Source organism: Xiphophorus couchianus, chromosome 9 (assembly GCF_001444195.1).
Source record: "Xiphophorus couchianus chromosome 9, X_couchianus-1.0, whole genome shotgun sequence".
Taxonomy (NCBI): Eukaryota; Metazoa; Chordata; class Actinopteri; order Cyprinodontiformes; family Poeciliidae; genus Xiphophorus; species Xiphophorus couchianus.
This window is the reverse complement of record NC_040236.1, coordinates 8,453,755-8,478,275: the sequence shown is the minus strand read 5'-3', so window position 1 is coordinate 8,478,275 and position 24,521 is coordinate 8,453,755. Positions and strand designations below refer to the sequence as shown.

At 37.9% G+C, this 24,521-nt stretch overlaps 1 protein-coding gene across 1 annotated transcript in view; it reads left to right on the top strand.

The window, feature by feature from the left end:
- nr5a2 (nuclear receptor subfamily 5, group A, member 2) overlaps nt 1–24,521 on the top strand; it is a 72,475-nt gene that overhangs the window by 29,015 nt on the left and 18,939 nt on the right. Inside the window, exons 6-7 of the mRNA XM_028027873.1 lie at nt 14,630–14,749; nt 18,757–18,904. Of these exons, the coding sequence (XP_027883674.1) occupies nt 14,630–14,749; nt 18,757–18,904 (268 nt within the window). The remainder of the gene's footprint in view (nt 1–14,629; nt 14,750–18,756; nt 18,905–24,521) is intronic.

The following is a 24,521-nucleotide window of genomic DNA, read 5'->3' as shown; positions in this document are numbered from 1 at the left end:
TTTTAAAATCTAAAGTAAGACAAAGCAAAAAAGAAAATACAGCGTCCTCGGGTTCTCATGTTTCCAAATTGCGTGGCCTCAATTATCTGCATTTAATCCAGCCTGCCTAGATGTTTGTGCCTGTGTCTGCCGCTTTCATCACAGGGCTGTCAACAGTTGTCCCTCAATGTCTATTTTTGATGCTTATTTACAGCTTTCTATTCTGGACTGGGATTCGGGAAGCTTTGGGGTGGGGGTTTTACGGGTCCGGAGACAATAGATAAGACATCAGTGGAACAGAGTCGATATCTCCCCGGTTGGTTTTACCCTTTAAGAGTTGAAGTGTATTTATACTCATCTGGTAAGACGGCTGATTGAATTTGCACACAGATGACTGATGAAGGCAGCTCATAAGTGTAACATTAGACATTGTGGTTGTGTTGTGACAACGGGTGAGAAATTTCAATGGAGTGACAAGCCATATCTAGCCAAGAAAATTGCTTCATCTCTGTTGTCAAAGTAGGGCAAAGACACCTGTTCTCTATTCCTACTTTCTCTTTTTTGAGGTTTTAATCTCCATTTTCCCCTTTTTTACTGTGGCTTTTTACTTCTCTGACACCATTTCTTTTTTTATCACCTCTCAGTCAGCCCAAATTTCTCTGTGTTTCACCAAGTACCATGACTGCAAATCTGGCATGGGCCATCGATAAACGATCCCATACTAGTGAAATAAAAGCATAGCAATAATAACATCCATTATGGGCATATGTTCCTTTAGGATAGCACCCTTTCAGAGGGGGATAAAAATGGCTTTATTTAAGCGAGCTGAAACAATTACAAGCAATAAACCAAATATGCTGAAAGGCGACTTGTTGGGAAAGGTGCTGACAGCACCATTAACTTGCATGAAACAAACCAGTCCTAGACAAAAAAAAAAAAAAGTCAGGGAAGGATTTCAGGTGGCAAACCACAGTCTCGCTTTCCCAAAGGCCAGAGCTTTATTCACCACATGTTGCACTGCACTTCCCATCAGCAGCAGCAGCTGCACCACCAGGCCTGCAGCAGTGGTGTTGTAGAGAGACAGCTATTTCCTAATCTACATGCATTCATGGCAGTTTCTCTGAGACAAGGCCTGGATATGCACTTGAGGGACAAGCAAAGACCCATCTGTTGTGCGGCATTGTGGTTTTGATGCCTCATCTCCCCTGTAGTGGGATGACTTACATGTCACAAGAGTTGTAGAAATGCTCAATGAGGTTAATTTAGATATTTAGCTTAACCATCAATGGATGAGATTCCAGGGATCTCTGGAATTTTGCCATACTTTGATTCATAGCAGTTTGTCTAAAAATCCAGCACCCAAACCCTCTACGTCTATCCAACTCCACTTAGGCCTGAGCACACAAACTTATGAACACACCTTGAGAAAAATACTTTTAAAAATGCCAGCGTGTCAAATGCTAATGGGAATGAGTGTCTTCTACCCTCTCAGACAGAAAGCATCCCAGCGTCAGTCTCTGCATTTTAAAAGAGCTTCAGTCTTCTGCACTGTGTTAAGGTTTATTGCATATGTCTGTGTCTTTGTTTATAGGGATGCATGTTACAAAGAGTTCTGTTCTGAATTATACAAAAGGGCAAACCCTTTAGTCTGATGGCTTGTTTGTCTCACTTTCTTGTCTTCACTTTTAAGTTAACACGTAGACAGCCAGACAAGAACTATGAGTTGAACTCTGTCTGCCAATGAAGCTACATTCACTTACAAATGTGTGCAGAAAATAATAATTATAATTTTTATTGTTCACAGATGTAGAAATTTCCTTTTGCTCATCTATGCATGCAGATAAGAATTCCCAACCTTACTTTGATATGACACTAAAGATTATGCAAATTCCACTTTTAGTAAGCATACAGATACATAATTTTTCCCCCCTCATATTAATGAATGTATCAAATTAAGCATTAGCTCCAGTTATTCTACAATGCATAAATCCAGCAATCTCATGATTAAGCATTGAGATCACCTGTAGCATTAACCTTTGGACGTGTTTGTTTTGATTTGGAGAATCTGCAAGGGAGGTAAAGGATTCTGATGGATCATTAGGAGTTCAATCATCAGGACATCTATTTTAGAGTCTCCTAGACTGGCACTGTGCTTCCTTTGGATTTGGATGGCATGCTTTTTTTCCGTGTGTGTGATGGAGGACAATCTGGAGAAATGAGAAAGGAACAGACAAGCATGTGTGGAAAGAAATGTGTATAGGCATGGGATTTTGCCATGGATTTGTACTTGGATGTCTGTGTAAGTTTGCCGGGACTGACGTGATTGCATCTAAGTGTGTGTGAATGCGAAAGAGGAAGGGTTACTTTTGGGAAATGCCATTCCCTCGGCTGGATGTGTATTAGCGGTCTAATGTTCATGTGAATAATTGATTAGGGCCTCTCTGTGTTTTTGATAATTAGTTGATAGCTCTCTAGCTCTAAGCCCTAAGATTGTACATGTGCGTGTGTGTGCGCGGGGGTGGGCTTGCGTGTGTGTGTGTGTCTAAGGTATCATGGAAACATTACTGTTCAAAAAACTGTTGTTACCTCTAAGCCATGTACTCATGGATTAACATTCTGAAGTAATAAAGCAGCAGTACATATACATACCTTTCTCATAACCTACTTTTGACTTTAGAGTATCAGAGTGAATTGTATATTGTCAAAGTTAGCAACACCGTGTTGCTGAAATAAAAAAATCTAACATGAAATCATGAAACAAAGAAAACAGACTCTGCTATTCTAAAACATATGTACGGACAATGGTGCAAATTTGGAGGACAAGCAATTTCAAGGGGTTGTTCAAAATGTTTTGAGTGACTTTGTATTAAAATATAGTTGCTGCAGCAGATAACTTTGCTGCTGGTAAAAACATTCCCGTGATATCTTTGAAATTTTTGAAATCAGCTATGTTTGGTCTATGGATTATCTTTTTGCTTCATCCTTAACTAATCAACCAACTAATCAAAATGAACTTATATTAAATAAAGATAGCAAGAGGCTATTTTCTACATGTAAAAAATTAAGTTCTTTGACTATATTAACCAAGTAAAACCAGGTCAGAACGTAATGAAAAATTGAGTGGCTTGCTTAGACAATGGTCTGGCACTAACCAAGAAAAACATAAGAAAAATGAAAACTGATTTGAGTGGTGCAGCAAATCTAAAGAAGTGAACAAATATTTCAATGCAAAACAAGCTAAAGTCCTCAGGGAATGAAGTCAATGTATAAAATCTCAAAGATCCTCAAAGCCCTCAGATGTGGATATGAGGACTGTTGTCCTCTACCACCTCTACCGTCAATATGTGTCTCATCAAAGAACAGAGCTGATCATTCATATCCACTTTAAACTGATTTGTAGTGATATATATATATTTTTAATTTTAAGCATTTATGGACCATATTAATAAAGATGTACAGGATACCACCACTATGTGTCACCTTTCCTATCTTATTTCTCAAGCACTGCATTTGTAACACACTACAATAAGCATTGCATCCTTAAAAAATAACTCATTGAAATTCTAGACTGCCTTCTCATTGGTCTATTCTCTTGCAGTATTGATTTTTCTATCTTTCATATGCTTATGTACCTGGAAAAAACAGAATATGAAAGTTTGGGTATGCTTGATTCATCGTCAAATCCCTGTTCTGATATCAGACTCAGACGAGGGCTTGTTGCTATCATCAACAACCTTGAGAAAACAAGATGTTCTTCCCCTCTGCAATACTCAAGCCCTTTGAGGTGTTTTGTTTTTTTTTCCACATGAATGTAATGCCACATTTCTCCTAGGCTATCATAAGTCTATTTTTTGTCATTTCTAGTTACTTTTTTGCTATAGGTTTCCCATTTACATTTTTATGAAGCACAGATATTTCTCCTGTTTGTTGCAGGGACTGTGCTTCCTGCCTTCAATGGCCTTTTTTGTGATAGAAGAACTCCAAGAACAACCCGGACTTGTTAAGTCAAATGTCCGGTTATCCGTTCAACTCAACAAAGCTAACAGGGAAAAAAACAAAGCAAAAACATTTTAAGGCAGGTAGAGGAGGAAGGCAATTACAATCCCTGGCTGGATTTTTGTTTTTCCACTCACCAAGACTGGGAATAAACAAAGAATACCAGGATAGATAGATAGATTATGTGATGCTGGAGAGAGGAAGAGAGCATGACGAATCGAATATGGCGTGTTCTCAGGGTCAAAGGCCACCTTGTAGAGTCTCTTAATGTGGTCACCGTGGGAACTGATCAATCCCAGTGCCTGGGCAGTATCGATCAGACCTGGGCGTGTGCACACACGTTGAAATGCACAGAGGTTTGTTGTGACGCGTGCTCTTACAATGAACCACTCATTCACCGATATGAAACTGTTTGTGCTCCCACTGCAACATAAAGTGAGTTTATGCTTCATACTGCTGAACAAACACACTTTTTCAAAATCAGATGCCGAATGCAATGGTATTACCCCAACATAACCATCTATATAAAAAAAGAAAGCTTTTTTGACAAAATTATTTTAGTCTTCCTGGAGTCTTTTTAATACAGCAGATTTAGATGATCTCTGTCTATTTCTGCGAACATATAGACCTACATGAAATTCAAGTATCAACTGCCAATTCTAAAAGACCATTGGGAACATGGTTTTCACTTGCATATTCATATTTTGAGAGATGTTCACATTTTGATTACGAAATTGATCATGCTTCAGTTAAGTTGAACTTAACATAATTAAAACAATAGGTGCATGTGTTTTGATTTTGAGTAGTCACATGGTATTGATGTTCTATAACATGTATGATATTCCAGACAAATTGAAGAGACTTGTACAATTTGTACATCTAGCCTTTACCAGAATCTACCATATAACAAAAGATGTGAGAAAATAGTCTAAGAAAGTGATTCAAAAATACAAAAAACTAGAGTTTTTTTGTATCTTTGTTATTGATGCAAAAATACATCTGGTTTTTTTTTCAGTGCTATAACATTGTAGCAGTTTTGGTATTGTAATACCTTAATAGATATATAAATCATGTGAAAAAAGTAAAAGACCTGGTTTGATCCTTTTATACTGATATAATGTCATACATGATGAGGTTATAATTAAATTATCACAAAGTGTAAAATGGTGTTAGATTACTTTCAGCTCTACTTTCAAAATATCTCTGTTACACGAGTTTTATTCCTTCTATGTCCCCAAATCACTCTATTATGTATTTGCCTGTTTCATTTAGTAGCATACTACTTTTTTTTGCTCCCCCCATGCATATTATGCACAGTATGTAGGGCACCAAGTGGCTGGGGGGGCACCAAAAAAATTAGGCTTGTAGAAAATGTATTATAATTAATCATTACACTCCGCTTTGTTACATTTAATTCATTCTACTTCATTTGTTTCCTCCTTTTAGTCCCACTTGAAATTTGACAAAACATTTATGCTTAGAGTACACAAATGGCCAGCAGTATCTCTGAGGACACTGTATAAAAATATGTGACTTTGAGTAAAAGATGGTTTAGCATTTCTTTTCTACATAACTGATACTGTTTGATTTCCAGCGAAGTTAAGTTGCCATAAGCTTTAGACTTGTAGAATTTTGACATTTCTGACAAGATCCCAACCTAGAAACATCACAGATGCTACATGTGCCACTGCAGCAGTGATCTGAGATAAAGATTACATGACTTACACTCTTCCCATGCTACACAGACTCTGTTTGTCCTGGTGATTCACTCACCTTGCCATGTCAAATGCTTGAAGTGGCTCCTACAGGACCAAATAAAGGTGACCGAAAAAAAAGAAACATGGCAAATATAACATTCTGATGCAGCACATTGTACAGCTTACAGCTTTCCTTCAAACACATCAGAAGATACAAATTTACTTTATAAATGTGACAGGAAGTGTCTTAAAATCATTTATTTCAATATGTAGCTAGATTGGTTGCTAACGACCTTTCCACAATTTAACAACAGATTTTAATTTGCAACTGTTTAACTACATCTGCAGCTTTTATGATATGTTCTGTGGTCACACATAGCATCTCAATGGCTGCTAAGAGACCTAATAACATTCTAGGATTTCTGTGTGCCCAGTTGGAGATAAACCCACAGGCATTCTGCACTACCTGATCTGCTGGATTAGAGATACACACAGCCAACAAGCAGCTGCTGATAAGAATTCAAGCAATGAAATGCGCACAGTCAGAGCCCTTCTCAAAGCTAAACTATAAAGAAGGGTATACTTCTAAATAAACTAAAATGTAATTTGGACAAACATAATCTAAACAGCAGTCATGATAGGCTTGGTTGAAATCTTTAAAATATGTTAAGTTCAAGTGAGCCTATAAAGGCAATGTGTTGATTCGCAGACTAGGTGTTCTGAAGAGTTCAGCTTCAATTTCTTCTAAAGGATCAGACAAAACAGAAGACAACTACATCAATTAGTGATAAAGAATTGTTTGTCTTGCTTTATTCCTCCTCTTTATCATTGACCTGACAAATTCAGCCTTACTGAACCTAGTTTGGGTATTATCAGCAGTATTATGATTCCTCTCTTCAGTGCACAGCCCCCACCTGCTCAACCAGCAGTACAGCCTGTCACCTGCTGATTTTCCCAGCATTCTTATCTCTGCTGCCAGCTACAAAGTTGAGGCCCAAGCACACTTTGTGCCACGAGACGTGAGAGCTGCTTTTGCTGTCAGGGGAGAGAGTTATGTGCTTTACTCTCATCAAACTTTGCACTGCAAATAGAGAAGCAACATGGACGCCTCTCCTCCAGTCCTCAGCTACTGTCTCCCATGTACTCACTGGCCAGTTTATTAGGTATATTTCAATTGCTAATTAACACAATTACCAATTAAACCAATTGCCTGGCAGCAATGTAGTACATTTGGCTCTTTGGTTTAGATCACAAAAGATGCCACTGCTGTCAGTTAAGAACAGAAACTGAATCTACAATTAGCGTAACTTTATAAAAATTAGATCATAATAAATTGCATGGTCAGATGAGTCTTGGTTCCAATTCCTTTATCAACTTCAAAGCAGAAGTTATCTTAAATTGTTTCAACATGGTGTTGATTGTGTAGTAGCTTGGTTTAGTCCCCATAGAGGTTTGTTTAAATGCCATAGCCAGTGTGAGTATTGCTATTAACTATATCCATCCTCTCATGATCACAGTGTACCGATCTTATCATGGTCCCTGTCTGTAGGAGAATGCACCATGTTGCAAAGCTCAAATGATCTCAAACTGCTTTCTTAAACATGTCAGTGAGTTCACTGTACTCCGGTAACTTTCAGATGCCCCATATCTTAACCCAAAATAGAACCTTTGGGCTGTGGTACAACAGAAAACTTGCATTATAGATGTTCAACTGACAAATCTGCACCATTTTCGTGGTGCTATTATGTCAAAATAGACCAAATTATTTGAGCAATGTTTCTGACACCTTGTTTTATTTTTATTAAATAGCATAAAGGCTTAATACAGCACAGAAGGCAAAAAGTAGGATTAGCTGTTAATAGCAAGGTATACTGTTAAATTTTCCTGGAGACTTGTCATTTTGTTGTTTTGATAGATTCAGTTAATCCCAGGATTATTAAAACATTTGGCAGATCTACAACTACAGTAACCATTGAATTTTACCAGCATGCTTCTTCCCTTTGAAAGTAATTTTAAAGAGGAATTATTATTCAAAATTCATTTTTCCACATTTTTATGCTTCACATCTCTGATTCTTGAAACAGTCCAAGTGCTTAAAAAGACATTCAGCCATTTTCTGACCAAACATACATAAACCACTTCTGCATTCTTAAAGGTTGCGAAGGAGGCTCCAATGCTTCTGCTTCTGGATCTGATTCAGGGTCAAAGACGCATTGTTGTACAATTGTGCTTCTATTAGCAGGTCTTTTCACATGCATAAAATACGAGTGTAAACATTCAGTTGTGGGATGTGACCAGCAGCTTATTTGGAATTAAAGTGACAAGAGGCCTTGAAGCAGGTAATTCTGAAAGGAGCTCAAATTCTGAGTGGGAGAAATGTCATTATCTGAGAATGGGTCTTTTTGCAAAATATGCAATGACTATGTTTTGTATAGACTAGAGACCTATCCTAAGTTGTTCGAGGAAGTATAATCGGCCCCCGTTAGCATTTTGAACTCCAGACATGAATCTGAAAGAGAAAACTAAGAGAGAATTAAAGATTTGGGTAATGGTAAAGAGGCCTTCCAAACTCAAAAACTTTGGGCTCATTACTAAAAAATAAATAGTCAAAATTCTTCTGGAAACATGCCAAAGACTGGCCCTCATTTGTTTTTATATTCCCCTTACTTTGTTTTATTTTTATCTTTATAGAAATTCCTATTTTAGTTCTTATTAGATGCTAAATTCTTTATTGAACTATTTACTATTGGGAAATGATTGGAAAATTCTTTACTTTGGCCGGCTAAATGACTAGAAACCAACAAAATTGTTATTGTCGCACACACACACACACACACTGAAACTCATTTATTAAATTAATTAACTTAACTAAAAACGAGCTACAGTACGCTGTCAGCCTCAGCATAATTAAGCGTTTGCAGCACTGAGAAGAACAGGCGCTGTTCTAGGTAAATTAATCCCTGTTCCCAGGTGAATACATTGCCTGTTTGGCTCAAGGCGAACAGATGCCAAGATAGGGACTGCACCAAAGGATGGCAGCTACAGACGAGCATGCATTGATGTGAGCTTCAAATCTCACCTGTAGTACTCAGAGACGGCATTGATTCCCGTCCAGCAGAGACAGGGAAGACAGAAGCACAGCTATTGTTTATGTTTGAGTCGTTTAAACTCACAGTCTGTGTTGATGTGTGTCCCCTTCTCCCCCCATCCTCTCGTGTAAAAAAAATAAGTGATTTTCTCCATTCATTAAGGCTCCGCAGAAGGAGATTCCATTAATCTGTTCATTAGGCCACATCAAAAATGGAACTACTTATTAAAATCAGATCCAGCTGTGTAGTCTCGTTAAAGACCAACATACTGTATGAAGCTTAACAATGCTTGTGGCACCAGACCAAGACCCCACCATAAGAAAGGGGGGATTCTGGTACATTGGCCTGCTTTGAGTCAACACACCATCATAATTGATGTACTCATAGCAGGGGGGTATGAATAAACATTACTTTTTCTTTTTGTAACTGAATCATCTGAATACTTCATTTCCAATTAATTTACATTTGCGTAGATATGAGAGAATATGTGCTCTTAATCACTATGTTTTATTTTCTCACTCCCCCCCCCCAAGTCTTTTCTCATTCTCTCATTCCCTGTCTGGCAGTTCCATTCCCCTTCTCAACTCGGCTCTCCTTCTTCTTTTCCCGCTCCCTCTCTCTCTCTGGTAAAATCCCATTAATCTCAGCAGGTGGTTTTGAACAAAAGCTATGGGCTAAGCGATTGATCCGGGCATTGATCCCACTCGCCTGAACAATCATAAAGGTGTTAAATTGGTTTCTTGGAGGATATGTATTTTTCATCGCTGGCTGCCGCAGTAGAAGTTCCTGCTTGGAATTTTACTTTCCCTCTCCCTTTTTTAAGTACACTAAAAATGGGTGTTTAAATAATAAATAGATCACACCTTGAAAAGCAACCTTAAATGTGGATTTTGAGACCAGTTTGAAGCAATTTCTGAAGTGAATGTTAAGTGCATAAACTTTAGTAGCTAAATCCATGATGGGCTTTGCTATATCCAAGGACAAAAATATTCTTGCTTTTTTTTACTCTTCGAGTGAAATCATTTCTGGAATTTATTTTATGATTAGAATAGAAATTCAGATATGCATTCATTTTAATACACAAAAAACATATATTTTCCATTGTATCATCACTAAGCAAAACCTTAAAATGCATTTTTTTATTTTCCTTACAACTGCAGTGAGAGATGCATGATTACATTTGTGACTGAAAGCTTTGGTATGCTCATTTAATTTTAGCCAGTTGTGATTTTGCTTTAATTCAATTAATCCGTTTTTAAAATATTTTCTCAGCTTAGTGCTGTGAACAGTCATTAATTATTTATTAATTAATTGTGTTTTAATCAGTTAAAAAAAAAAATATATATATATATATATATATACTGTATATATATATATATATATATATATATATATACATATATATATATATATATTTTGAGCTCACGTTTTAAAATTACAGAGGAACTAAATAGCAGTCTCTCTCTCTCTACAGTACAGCAGTACTTCTCCACTGGTCAGGGTTTCGGACACACGATCACGCCTAGTTGGCAATCTGAGATCCAAGTGAAAAAATAAAAAAAATAAATTTTTCTTTTTTCAAATAAGTCACTCATTCAAGTATTAATCATAAGGCCAAGATTTACTCCGAGCAATCGGTGGCCACCACTTTAACAAACTGTGATTCTATTATTATGCAAAACACGTGGAACAAAAGAGTCGCATGTCCAGGCCTTGAGGCCTGTTATCCTTCAACTTTAATGCATTTCTTCTTCAACACACCTAAGTCAGTTAATTAGGTCATTAGCAGGACTCTGCAGAACCTGACTGTATATTGCAGAGGTGACTTGATCCAGGTCCGTTGGACCAGGAACACATCTGAAAGTAGAGAGACACAGGCTCTAGTGGCCTGGATTTGAGAACCCCTTGAAAAACTCCTGATTTAAGTCAGAGATTGAAGGCTTGGCTAACTTTGCGTTTCAATCTTTCTGACGTCTTCTGAAATCCATTTGCTATTTCCTCAAAGCATGTGTAAGTGGATTTTCTGTTACAGACAGCTTGTTTTCATACAAGAAAATTCAAGTGCCAACCAAAACTATTATGCAAAATGCAAAGCTGCAAATTGCCTGCATCTGTTGTAATAGCACATAGGAACAGTCAGCATCATTCAAATATTCTGAAAATCTGGTTGTTTTGAGGCCTCTATTCTTATAACCAGGGTCCTTTGTTTTATCTAATGTAGCATTATTGTAGCATCTGGCATCCTTTAATCAACAGTATTTAATTCCTACAAATATATTTTCCTCAGAATAATTATATAGTTTCAAACTTCATTGATCATCAAATTTAGGAGGATTTTCTCTTTTTTATGTCCTCATTGCTTTAAAGAGCTGGAACAGTAACAAGAGACGTTATCTAAAATGTCCATGACTGTGTGATAAGCGTTATACATGAATTATCAGTTTTATTGCTTTTGTGTTGTTGGAGCAAACTTCTTGTTTGCACTTTCCAATGTCATAACAGTCTGTGGATTTAATCAGCTACTGGTAATCATCAACATCATCTGATAATCATCAACCATTTTCTCTCTATGAGAACGAGGCAAAACAGTCATCAATTCCATGTCACCTCATTGATATTATCGAGTGAGCCATGCAGGCTATCTCGTAAGAACAAGCGCCATATGACAGAGCAAAGGAAGAGCTTGTCAGGGAAACAGCTTGTGATGCTGGTACTTAAAAGGTCAGCGAGCTCAACTCCAACCACTGGTACGCCCTTACACTTGTCTGTCTGTCACCATATCCCCCCTTTCACCAAGCGGGTGTACGCTGCCCTCATCTAGGCTGCTGTCACCCATCGTCATCTCCTCTGAGTTGCCACCCTTTGATGACCCGGACCTCTTGTCAGAGAGGAGCTTCCAGGCAGGCACAGAGAGGACAGTCCTTTGAAGAGGACCCCGGCACTTGCCAGGCCCAATGACACGTGGCTGATTTCTTTGAAGAACTCAGGCTTTATGTTTACCAGTCCATCCACAGATACACGTCATGCCTTGCTTCCAGCATCTTTACATGGAGAGACGACGAGGAGCACTTGGTCTTAGACTGCTTTCTATGCCCTCTGATGGTTTTAATGAAGGCATTTGAATTCTCCTTTGGTCTTGAGCTCATGACACAGATGGCGCAAAGCCACAGAAAATAGATGTATAGGTGGGCAAGTCACAAGAGGAGTCCACTGTACTGTCAGAAATGTTGGAAAAGGTCACAGCAGCATTACTCTGATTTTTAAATTCTTTTTATTTTTATTTTGTTGAACTGATAAATGAGGAATGAAAGATGTAAGACATCTGAGACTGGTGGTTTTCTATTATTTTACTAGACTTTTTCTGTAAATTACACTACTGTGTAGATACAACACGTATAAATAACCTACCTGAGCTGTCAGCCTACTGAATACAATATCAAGGAAAATATATTAAAGAAAAACACAAGTCTGTTTTGGAGCACTAACTATAGTATGATCATATATTTTATTATGCATTATTATGCAGGGATTTCTTTTATTCTCCTTGAATACTTTTTCATATTTTGTCATGTTACGTCTTCAAACGTCTCTGTATTTTACTGGGATTAGCTCTGTCCATCCCCCAATTTACTTTGGCCTGCTTCTGTGTAACTGCTGAAGAAACGCATGCCCACATCATGATGCTGCCACTATTGTATTTCAATACATGTTGAAATGCTGTGCAATTTTAATTTCCCTTCATGAAACATTTTACAGTTTCTTCCTTCTCAAAGACAGGTTTGCGAAGATCATGACAAGCTATTATCTACATCTGCCCCAAAGTTATGATGGGCCTCCTGGCTACTTCTTAGTCGCCATAAAAGTTTGGCGCTCAACAATAGTTGTGGCACCATACCAAAATATGACAAACTGTGAAAATGCTCGAGGACCATGAGAACTTTTGTAAGGCACATTTCTTTTTTTTTTTCAGTGAAAAATTAGATGGAACTTTGTGAATTATGATGAACTTCATTCATAAAAAAAATCCCCTGATAAATGCATATATCATACAATGTTAAACCAAAGATTTTTCTGAATCAAAGTCAGTACATAATTGGTGCTTTTAGAATATATCAGTTAAGGTTTTCTCCTTCTGCAGCTGTATGTATAGTCTGTAATGCTTTGTCTTCCTAAAAGTTAGATAGGCATTCTTAAACACTTGCCTTAAATCAGTAGTCAAAACAGTTCCAGTTAACAAGAGACAGAGTTCAGACCTGCCCATGTCAAAATAAATATTGAAGTGTTGCACATTTTTAGCAGGCCTGTAACTGCAGACATCAAATAAATGATTAAGGTCATTCCATTGCACTTTCTTAGCGGCTTCAGAACACATTCCTCACAGGTGTCTCTACACTGCAGCTGCCTGTGTCACAAAGTTCCAACATTGATCCACATTCTTAACTCTACAAGCGGCTGACATGGGCAAAGACTGTCAAATACTGTTCTCACACAGTCAAAGCAGTAGTTCACATCTCTCCACAACAGCCCACGATATTCCCAATAAACGCCACAAAGAGACAAAGAGCAAAATGTTTGCTGATAGGGTGGGGGAGGGGAGAAAGAATTAACCTCATGTATTTTCCTCATTCCTGTCCTCTAAATGGGCCCCTTTTTTCCCCCTGTGTCCACTTTTTTGCTGTAATGATTAACACTGCTGAGCATGGGAAGAGACTCTCTGTTACAATGGAGGAGGTTGTTTTGGTTCCCAAATTACAGATTCATCTGTGTTAACTTCCCAAGTTCATCTGGCAGATTACTGGGAGCCTGTGGCTGGTATTTGGGAAGAAACTCTCCTCTTAATCATTATCATTGTTAGAATCACTCAGAAATGTCTGGCAATGGGCAAACAGAAAAAAACCCTTAACATTGTCAATTGAAGCACGTAGCAAAGCTCTTAACTCACTCTGGAAAGGTTCACATGAGAAAAGCTTCTGAATGAGTACAGGGGACTTTTGCGCTTTGTGTAGGGTTGTGACAAAAACACACACCTGATCAATACCAATTGACCTGTGTGTAAGCTCACCCTGCATACAAGGTCTTGTGATACTTTCAAGCTGGTTCCCAAGCCTGACACAGTTTTGTTTTAAGTGTGTCTATACATACATTAGGGTTGCAGCTAATGATTATTTTGAAATTGATTATTGTACACACACACACGCACACACACACACGCCCACACACACTGTTGAACTGCGCAAGTTTTACTTCATATATATAAAAAATTCCCTTCTCACCCACCGCGGGTGGTTCTTATCCTCTGAACTCGGGTCCTCTACCAGAGGCCTGGGAGCTTGAGGGTATGAAGTAAAACTTGCGCAGTTCAACAGTGTGTCTTTGCTACGTGCTTCAATATATATATATATATATATATATATATATATATATATATATATATATATATATATATATATATATATATATATGAAGTAAAACTTGCGCAGTTCAACAGTGTGTCTTTGCTACGTGCTTCAATATATATATATATATATATATATATATATATATATATATGAAGTAAAACTTGCGCAGTTCAACAGTGTGTCCAGGTCTTTCCGCTATGTTTTATAGGCTATACATGCACACACAACTTCATCATGTACTCTGTTGAAAAATCTGTCTGCATAAACATCTGCAAAGACAAAAACCCATGCCACCCAGTAACAAGGGACAGTGACAGACATACATTCGTCTCGGATGACAGATTTCTTACAGTGGATATGAGGTTAGGTTACACAAACACAGACTGTTGTTTCAGCTGTATGGGACAGGAAATACAAACAGACGACTTGATGATTTTTTTTTTTTTTTGTTTTGGGTATCTTTAACCAGGTGGATGACCAGATGAAGCTGCTGCAGAACTGCTGGAGTGAACTCCTCATCCTCGACCATGTTTTCCGTCAAGTGGTACATGCAAAGGAGGGCTCAATCCTGTTGGTCACAGGCCAGCAGGTAAGTTAGTCAATTTCCTCATTTGGCGACTTCTAATGACCTACACTTTTTCAGTTTTCCCTTAAAATCCAGAAAAAATATCATATGAAGCTTGGAATCACCCCTGAGCATGTATTTCTGTAATGTTTGTTGATTTTGCCACCCCAAAAAAGCTAGAACTTCAATTTAATCTAATTAAATCCCAATTAATGTCTAATCTTCTTGGATCAATCAATTTTACTCATTGTATTAAGATTCCAGCTGTGGAAAATGTAAGGAAATATATGGAAAAGCAATGACTTATTTTGTTTTCCTGCTATATTTGAGGAATATAGTCTGCATTGGTTCCTTCTGCTAATTTGAATTTATACACACACTGAAAAAAGGAAATGTATGAATAAACAATATAAGTAAATAAATAAAAACTCTACAAATACATAAACCCAAAGGAATCTCCCCTTAGTATTCTGCTTTCCCCCTAATCTAGTTAAAAAAAGTCAAACTCAAAATAGGAAAAAAAGGTACCCAAGCAAAACTATGAAAAAAAAAACCATTGTGAATATGCCTCTGAATAAGATGAGACGTTATAAATTATAGATTTTCTTGTTCTCCAAAAACACTGCCTTCCATCACAATCCTTTACAACAACAGATGCTGGCATAAATTTTGGGAAAGTGCATGTGCTCTAAATGCACATGCTTGATTCCGCTGTTCTGAATGAAGACAAGGTCATGTTGTTTTTCAGAACTGGCGTAGACCTGCTCACCTCTGGTAAATAAGTAGCACAAATATAAGGGTGAGTTATTGTTTGTGGCACTAGTTTGAGATTAAACTATAGATCCAAGACAAGTGAGCTGTTTCCTAAAGAAAGGTGAGATGAAAATGAGAGAAACGTGACAAAATTAAAGAAGGGTTGTGGGACAGGAAAATAAAGAAAATATCAAACGGAGAACATTTGGAGAAGGTATGAAATGTCAGTAAAAAGAGGCAGAAGAAGCAAAGTTGTGCAGCGATGGGACAGGACATGATGAGGCGAAGCGGACAAGGTGGTTTGTGGAGGAGGAGAAGTGAAAGGAGGGGCTGATAGTCTGGGGAGGCGCAGGTCAGCGCTTTCGTTTGCATACTGTGGTTAATGAACAGCTGGTGTTGAGGAGTGTGTGTAAATGTATTCATGTGGCTGTGCATCAGTGTGTGTGTGGATGTGTATGAGGCTCTGAAACAGTTCATTATCTCCTATTATTCTCTGCCTGGCCAGGGGTGACAGCACAACGATAATACCAGGGATGTTTAGACCACAGTAGCGGCATCACCTCAAGCAAAGGCTACACAAACACGCCAGCACAAAGAAGGCTCATTTTGACCAAAGCAGTATGTTTGCCATATTTAGTTTGTGAAATGCTATAGGACTACAACTGTGAAGGTTTTTGAGACATGAATTAGTGGGAGGTGATATGTCAAAGTCACTGCTTTTCTATAGTTTTACTTTTCAGCAGCTTGGAAGGTTAGGGATTAAGATTCGGAAGACAAAAGTAATGACAGTATTGTTGAGGGAAAAAAATAATAAATATCTATAAAGTCTGTTTAGTCATCTTTTTACCTGGTGTCAAATATGTATAATTAGTAAGGGAACCAATTGCATGCAGACATCACCTAATTAGTGAATAGAGTGCACTGTAATCGTGTAAGTAATTTAGTCTGCAAATTAATTCAGTGGTTACATGAAGGCCTCAGAGGTTAGTTAGAGAATATAAGTGAATAGACAGCATCAATACGACAATAAAACACACAACACAGACCGGGGATAAAGTTGTAGAGAAGTCTAAATCAAGGCTAGGTTATAAAGCAGTATTTTAAGGTTTGAATATCTCACAGAGTATCCTGTTCAATACATTCTTCAAAACTACTATACTACCAAGCGTACACATCACAAGGACCGCTTCATCCCTAAAGTGAAAAATGGTGGTGATAAAATCATGGTGTGAGAATGCTTTTCATCTGTGGAGATAGGGAAGCTATCCAGAGTTAATGGGAGGATGGATAGAACTAGATACAAGGTCATCCTTACAGAAAACCATCCAGTGCTGCACCGAATTGTTTGGATCAAAACATTTAATTGTGTTACAACAGTTAAGTAGAAGTCAAGAGATAAATTCAGCAAAATGAATAATTTTGATGAATCGCTATAAGTTCACGAATAGGACACATTAAAGCTTTATGAGTAATTAAATACACAAAGCTATCTTTAAGTTTAGATATCATAAATAAAGTACATAGAACTTTATATGTGATATGTGCGCATAATTTTTTAAGTGGGTGAAAAAGGCATAAAATCACATAACACATGTAATATCTTCATAAAGATTGTTCTGTTGTTGGTACAGGTGTCTCTCATTTTTGCTTTGAAACAAGCTGCCACTTTGCTTTGCTTTTCTACAAGTTCAACTCCTACAGTTGAAAAGAAACCAATTGAAGCAGCAAATTAATAGTTACAAGCTGTCAAATGGCGTCTGTCTTGCTCTTTTGCTGCATGTTCCCTGCTTGCTAATTCCTTTCTTTTCTCACATTTTCTCTGATTCTATACAGCCGTGTGTTGCCTTGTCACCAACATCAGAAAGATATGGCCATGAGTGCTTGTTCTTCATCCTGTCAGGAGGATCAAACATGCAGTGTATAACTTGCATAAATGTGTACAAAGATCAGATGAGAAAGACTGCAATGATTAAGCGAGGCCTCGAAAGCTTGGCAGCTGATTTCATTATAGGTCCTGACATTTTGATGGCACACACTCTTATGTTGGGCTACAAGAAATTCAAATGACCAAAGAAACACATACAAAAAAAAAAATCATCAGTAAAATCCTTTGTTTCTTTACATTTTTACTCGAAACCAGTAGTCCCTAAAAATAGCATTTTGAGTTAAAATATTAAACAGTGTACCTCGCCCCACCAGGCACAATAAACAAATATTGATTGATTGCCTGATTGATACACAGGTCACCAAAGTCAGAGTTAGTGCTAAGTCGGCTATAGTGACATTATAGCTTTTTCCTCACCCCTTTTACTAAGGCGAGGAGGTAATAACCCAATGCACCGCCATCAACAGTCCAATCTTTCAATGAACTTATTTCATGCACAGTTGATTTTATGTAAATTGATTGACACCTTGGATGGGGGCAGGCAGTGTCTGCTCCCCACAGTCATAACTCTTTATGTACTGGTAGGTAGTAAGAAGGGAAGAGGGAGGGACAAAGCAGTTGGGACAAAGAGTATGGCCAAGTGAGAGCATGAAGAAGTCAAAGGGGATTAATTCCTTGTGTCAGTGTTTGCTTTGCTTCGACTCATCAGGCGAGACCAAACAAAATTTGTGGCGAGAAAGGATACGAATCATCTTATTTACACAATAAATAAAACTCCAGACCCTGAGGCTGGTTTTAATTGCAAATGCATGCTCGCAGGGACTCTCTTCCTCTCTGAGCATTAGGAACTGCGCACGCCAACATCTACCTTCCCCTGGAAACCTCTGCACAGTCAATTATGGTAATGAATCGTCAATAAATATAAAAATTTAATACGGTCCTGCTTACTGTGAGTGGCAGCTAAGGACCTGCCCTCCCAGAAAAAATGTGCTGCGCCTGCAGATCTGAAGTGCACCTGAAGAGAAGTGTTTGTTTATGCCCGTTTGAGTGAATGCCTTTGATGTAATATGTAAATTCAAATATATATTGTTCTTGTCATGTTTCACAATCAAAGCTAGAAAGTGTCCACATTTGACTATTAATGCTTTTCTAACAATACTTGTTTGAAAAAAACCTACTGTTTTTATTTTAAAAAATGCCTCCAGTTTCTAACAAACTGACAGAAATTGCATTGCCTTCATTAAATGGTATTGAGCAAAGTCATTAGTCTTTAAATCTGCATGTTTAATCAATAAATGTTTGGAATTTATTGCCATTGTATTTTTTATGGGAATGTCGTTTCTGTATTGCAGATGTCTTAGCATCTTTCTGTCTCCCTTCCTGCTTTTTCCAGGTTGATTATGCAGTAATTGCTTCACAGGCGGGTGCGACGCTCAACAATCTGCTGAGCCATGCTCAAGAGCTGGTAGCCAAACTACGCTCCCTACAGCTGGACCAAAGGGAGTTTGTTTGCCTCAAGTTCTTGGTTCTGTTCAGTCTCGGTGAGTTTCTGAAAAGTGTATTTTAGCTGTGTTGATCGGTGAGTTAATCTTTTCAAAGAGATGCCATAGAAAGCGTGACCAGGGGTATAGAGTAACGACGTCCTGCCTCTCCCCCACCTGATAATGCAAACTGCTGGTCAGTTGCTCTGAAAGAAATCACCTACACTGTTCACTGACTTGGAGAAAACAGAAATTCAGCTGTTTGGAAATGTATTGAATCATATAAAGACGGTCATGGCATGGAAATTATAGGAGTGATACACCCATCAGTGGTAATAAAATGTAAAAATCACATTTAAAAACCAGAGGTACATGTCATCTCCTGTACAATTCAAGCAGTTTAACCTAAGAAAAGCTGAGTTTGGTAAGACATAAACCATGATGGACAGTATCAAGGGAATAGAGGCTGAAACAAGCAATGTTGAGGAAACTACTATTCAACTAACTACAACGCAAAATGCTCTTCATGATCGTGTTTGATGTGCAGTGGTGCTACTGGGTAAAAGGACCATTTTCACCCTCCTTTCTTGCAGATCATTATACATACATGTTTGTCGGGGTGTGCGTGTGTGTGTTTCTTTGGGCAGAGGGAGGAGTGTAAACTTTGGAATTTTGGAAAGGAAAAAGAGGAAGTTGGACAGGGGAAAGGTTGAAGGGAGGTCTGAGAAGGAAAGAGACGGGAGAAAATGGAATAGGAAAAGAGAGGATACTGGGAATTGATATAAGGATCCATGTGCAATATATTCTGTATTCTGGGACAGGTGGGAGAGAGTTAAGGTTAGACAGACGACCAGCACAAGAGATTTGGAGGAGGTTAAGTACCTTATTGAGTTAAGGGACAAAGGGGAGGTAAATATGTTGGGGTGTTCATGTGTGGGTATATGTGCACCTGTAGATATATTTACTTATACCAAAGCTGCTGACTCCTCTGACAGCTGAGGTCAGGCATAACTATGAAAATGTTTTCATTGCAAATCCAACCAACCAACCAACCATTTTCTGTTCACCCTTGTCCCTAATGGGGTCGGGAGGGTTGCTGGTGCCCATCTCCAGCTACGTTCCGGGCGAGAGGCGGGGTACACCCTGGACAGGTCGCCAGTCTGTCGCAGGGCAACACAGAGACATACAGGACAAACAACCATGCACACACACACTCACACCTAGGGAGAATTCAGAGAAACCAATTGACCTGACAGTCATGTTTTTGGACTGTGGGAGGAAGCCGGAGTACCCGGAGAGAACCCACGCATGCACAGGGAGAACATGCAAACTCCATGCAGAAAGACCCCGGCCGGGAATCGAACCCAGGACCTTCTTGCTGCAAGGCAACAGTGCTACCAACTGCGCCACTGTGCAGCCCTTCATTGCAAATCATTGCAAAAAATAAAATAAAATAAACAATGTACTAATAAGCAGAAATACATATCAATCAGCCAGAATTAATGCATCTGTTAGCTGAATTTGTATAGAAAGGGGAAGGAGTAGGGATACCTGCAGAGGGATTTCAGTGTATGTATGTCTGTGTGTGAGCATGTTTGTTTTGTTTTTTTTTCTTTTTGTTTTGTTTTTTTGTAGGGCTGGGTGTTTGCTCGGGCACAGGGTCTAAATAATTTGGCAGAGGAATCATCAATAATGAAAGGCCCACCTGAGGGATGTGTATTGCCCCCGGCAGTGCCTGTTCTCAGGCCTCCCGCAAAAGAAGACTGATATAGGCAATGTAGAGCCAGCTGAGGGGATCAGTGTAATAAGGGGAGGAGACATTAGTGGGATGGAGGAAATGATACAATGTGAGCAAACTAAACCATGGGAGATTAAGGTTTATGTAAATAATATAATTTACAGCTGATGTAAGATTTACATAAATTCTTCTGTGAGAGGACTGGTTTTCTGGGAGACAAGTGAAAGATCAGATGTTTCTACTTGACTGCCCCTCTATCAATCAGATGCAACTAATAAATATATGATTGCAATGTGGCTTTTTTCATAAAATGCAGATTTTATTTTTCTTATTATTCTTGAAGAAAATTTAGATTTTGGATTTTAAACTTTTTCAAAATGTGAGAATATGTTTTTCTGCCCAACTACTGCCTCACCTTTATAATAGAATATTCTTTTTAGCAAAGCTGAATTAATTTTGACCAGCCACACCAAGTCTGATTACTTCTAGACCCATAGAATCAAATATCTTAAAAAAAGAATCTCATGTCTGAACTCATGTTGCAAGGTATCGAGGACCTGCAACACAAGAAAATACAATATAAAAAAACATATCAATAATTCTGAAATAGAAGAAAAGTTTGAGCTTGAGCTTAATCTTTTTAACTAGAATCAAGCTACATTTTCAAGATGAAAATCAGAAGATCTGATGCCTGAGTTCAGCTGTAGTGGACTATAACATAAAAAGTACGTGCATAGATGTTTGAGTATGTGACATCACAATGAAATGTAGTGTACACAGATATTTAGTTAAAAACACTAAAGAGTTATGCGCTAAATGCATAACTCTTAAAGGCTATCTACAAATAACATCAATAAGTGGTTTTGTAAAATCATTTAATTGAATTGTGGGTGTATAATATTGAATGTTATAGCTGATCATTTCCCCTGTGAATCTTGGAAGTACAGTGATTTATTCTGTATTTTTCTGCCTTGGCCTGGGCCTTTTTTACTTTACATTTCATTTCTGCCGTTTGTCTTCTGCCTTGATTTTTCTCACTGGCTGTCTCCTCTATTGACAGCCCCCCCCCCCCTTACTCTCTCTCACTTTGTGTGTGTGAACAATCAGTCACTTTCCCACTAGCAGAGGATCTTTTAGTTAAGCAAGAAGTCGATAAAGACAGAGATATAGATGTCAACCCACCTGAGGAGAGACACTTGTCATGATCTGTGCGTGTTTGTTTTCAGAGTTAGACTTATTCTATCTCTTGTTGTTCTCTTTCACTCCTTCAACATCTTGAGTGAAGGTTCTTAACCTCTGTCAAGGAGGAAATGATCACTGTGATCATTGATCTCCTAAGTGTTTATAGTAGAGAGAGCGATGATTGTACTGTATGTCTTGGACAATGAGAAACAAACAATTTAGAGTTTGAGGTCTGCCCAGGTCAGAGTTCAGTGACGGATCACTGCAACTCCTTCAGTGTCAGGACACTGTTAATGGGTCTTTGATTTCCTTTAAAGTTCTCAAAGGCCTTAAACAGAGACTGACAAGATGCCAGATGATAAAACATCACGAGGTGAAGAAGAGGTCACAAGCTTGAATTCAGATTAAGGAGAGTGGATTAAAGATGATTGCTTTTCCGCTTTGAAGACAACTTTTTTGCTGCTTCAAATGTTGGAGGAAAAATAGCAATTATTGATCATCCTTTACCAAGAAAAAAACTACACAAATGTGTGTCTGGTGAATTTTCATTAAGCAGATGTTGTGACAGACGTCAGAGCATGTTCAGCCAGCGACCATTTAACCCAGCTTAGTGGGTCAGACCCCGTCACATGTAATCGATTCAGACAGGTGCTACCAGGCCTCGTCAGCCCAGAGCAGAGCCAGAGGACCTGCCAGAGCTGAATGGGGAGGTAAATTGTCCCAGTGGAGAGAGCACTACTGGGAATAAATAGACTTAAAGTTATTCTTTATCAGGAATAATAAATGTGAGAACAGAGTGAACATTTTCATTGGTCTTTGATATTTCTTTTTATTTCTGTTGTAGGTTTTATGAAGTTGTGACTTTTAAAATTTCTAACAATTGAGCATTTCCTTGGGGTTATTTAAATAGAGAAATTGGGGGTCCAGTCTAATGGCACAGGCATATAGAACTGCCTAAATTACTATAACAATTTATAAATGAAGAATCAACCATTTTTTTGTTCTTTTCAAACCAAAATTAATTAGCCAATTTCAGTCAAATTATTTTTGCTTAATTTTCTTAACATTTGAAGTCACAAACATACAAAAAAGTCTATTTCTCTCTTAATGATAACCAAAACCTGAACAATTTTACACTTAAGATGATGTTCTGATTAAGATGGCATCTAACTGCATAACTTAACAAGCCCTCTAGTAATGCCATTCAGTCAGAAAGATTTTTCAGAGGAAATATGTTTCTGTCCACTGGACGTAAAATAGCAAAATTGATATAATTTCTGACACATTCGACAAAATATCAATTCTCAATTTCTAACCTTTTGCATTAAAGACAAAAGCAAAATATCAGGGTGTGATGGTTCTTTTAAATGAATATCATCAGGAAATAAACCCCATTCATAAAAAAAAAAAAACAATGATTTAAGAGTGAACCTCCATTAGCTTCCTGCCAAGTGATTAGTTGGTCTCTGAGGTTAGAGAAGCTCACTCATCAATCCCCTACCTCCTGACCTCCATCCTTCTACATTCATCCAACCCTTTGCATTGTCTCGTCTCATTGTTCTGCCCTTTCTGTCCAAATCCATCTTTTTACACTATTATCGATCAAGGGTCTATCACAAGATCCACATTCACTATTTCTCATTCATCTTAACCTTCAATTAATCTTTTTTCTGCTTTTGAACCAACTCCTTCACCCATCTCAGCCTTAAAAAGCCTCCAATAGTAATCAGGAGTACTTGACTTAAAATTAGATTTCAGATGAAACAAACCTGTGTCTCAAACAGGTTTAGGTTGCTTTAATCTGTCTATCTTCCGTTTTTGCATGAGTTTTATAATAAAATCAGCTCAAAACATATCCAACCTCACATTATGACACATTTCTCATTTACATAATTAGGGGTCTTTTGGCATTGCAAGGTCAGATACAAATCTGCTGACAACAAAAACACAACAGATGAATTAACCTTGATGAAAACACATCCTTTTCCTCCTTTCTTTTTTATAATTGCTGATTCCCCACACAGTGAGAAAGAGAGAAACACAAAGCATGTAATTCCCAGGCAGGTACAGCCTAATTAAAGCAAGAACGGAGGCTCTTCACAATCAATGTCCTGATCCTTGGCTGTAGAAGGCATGCACTTCCATACACACAAATAGAGATAAACACACAATTTTACACATACAGCACAAATTAGTCTTACAAATATTTATTTCCAGAAAGCAACTGAATCATTTACGATGTAGCTGAGGATTGATCAGCTACATCATGAGGGAGTGGTTTTTCAATACTTTTTTTCTTTTTTAAACTAAATTAGGAGCCAAATGATGTGGAATTCAAGCTGCATTTAAACAAGTTTTAACCCTTTACAGCTTAATAAGAATCTGGGAGCATAAAATATATTTTTTTTATTCCCTCTTATGGCCAAACTTTCTGCTGGAATGGCCACCTTGATCCTCATCAACACGCTAATGAAATATTGTGACTTGTAAGAGGATTTATATTTTTTTCCCCTCTTCCCTCAGAGGTAAAAAATAGGAATCAGTAAGCCATATGCTTACTATAAAAAACAACTATAATAACATAAACAACAGAGTTTAACCTTCAGTGTAAGTAAAGGCACTGGCTGCAAAACAAATAGACAAATTAATGGTAACCCTACCAAAAAGAGAAAATAAAAACACATAAGTTTTCAAGGTTGCTTTAAAGATTTACATTTGATTGTTTATTGTATTTACAGTGAGTGCTTTATGTTGCAG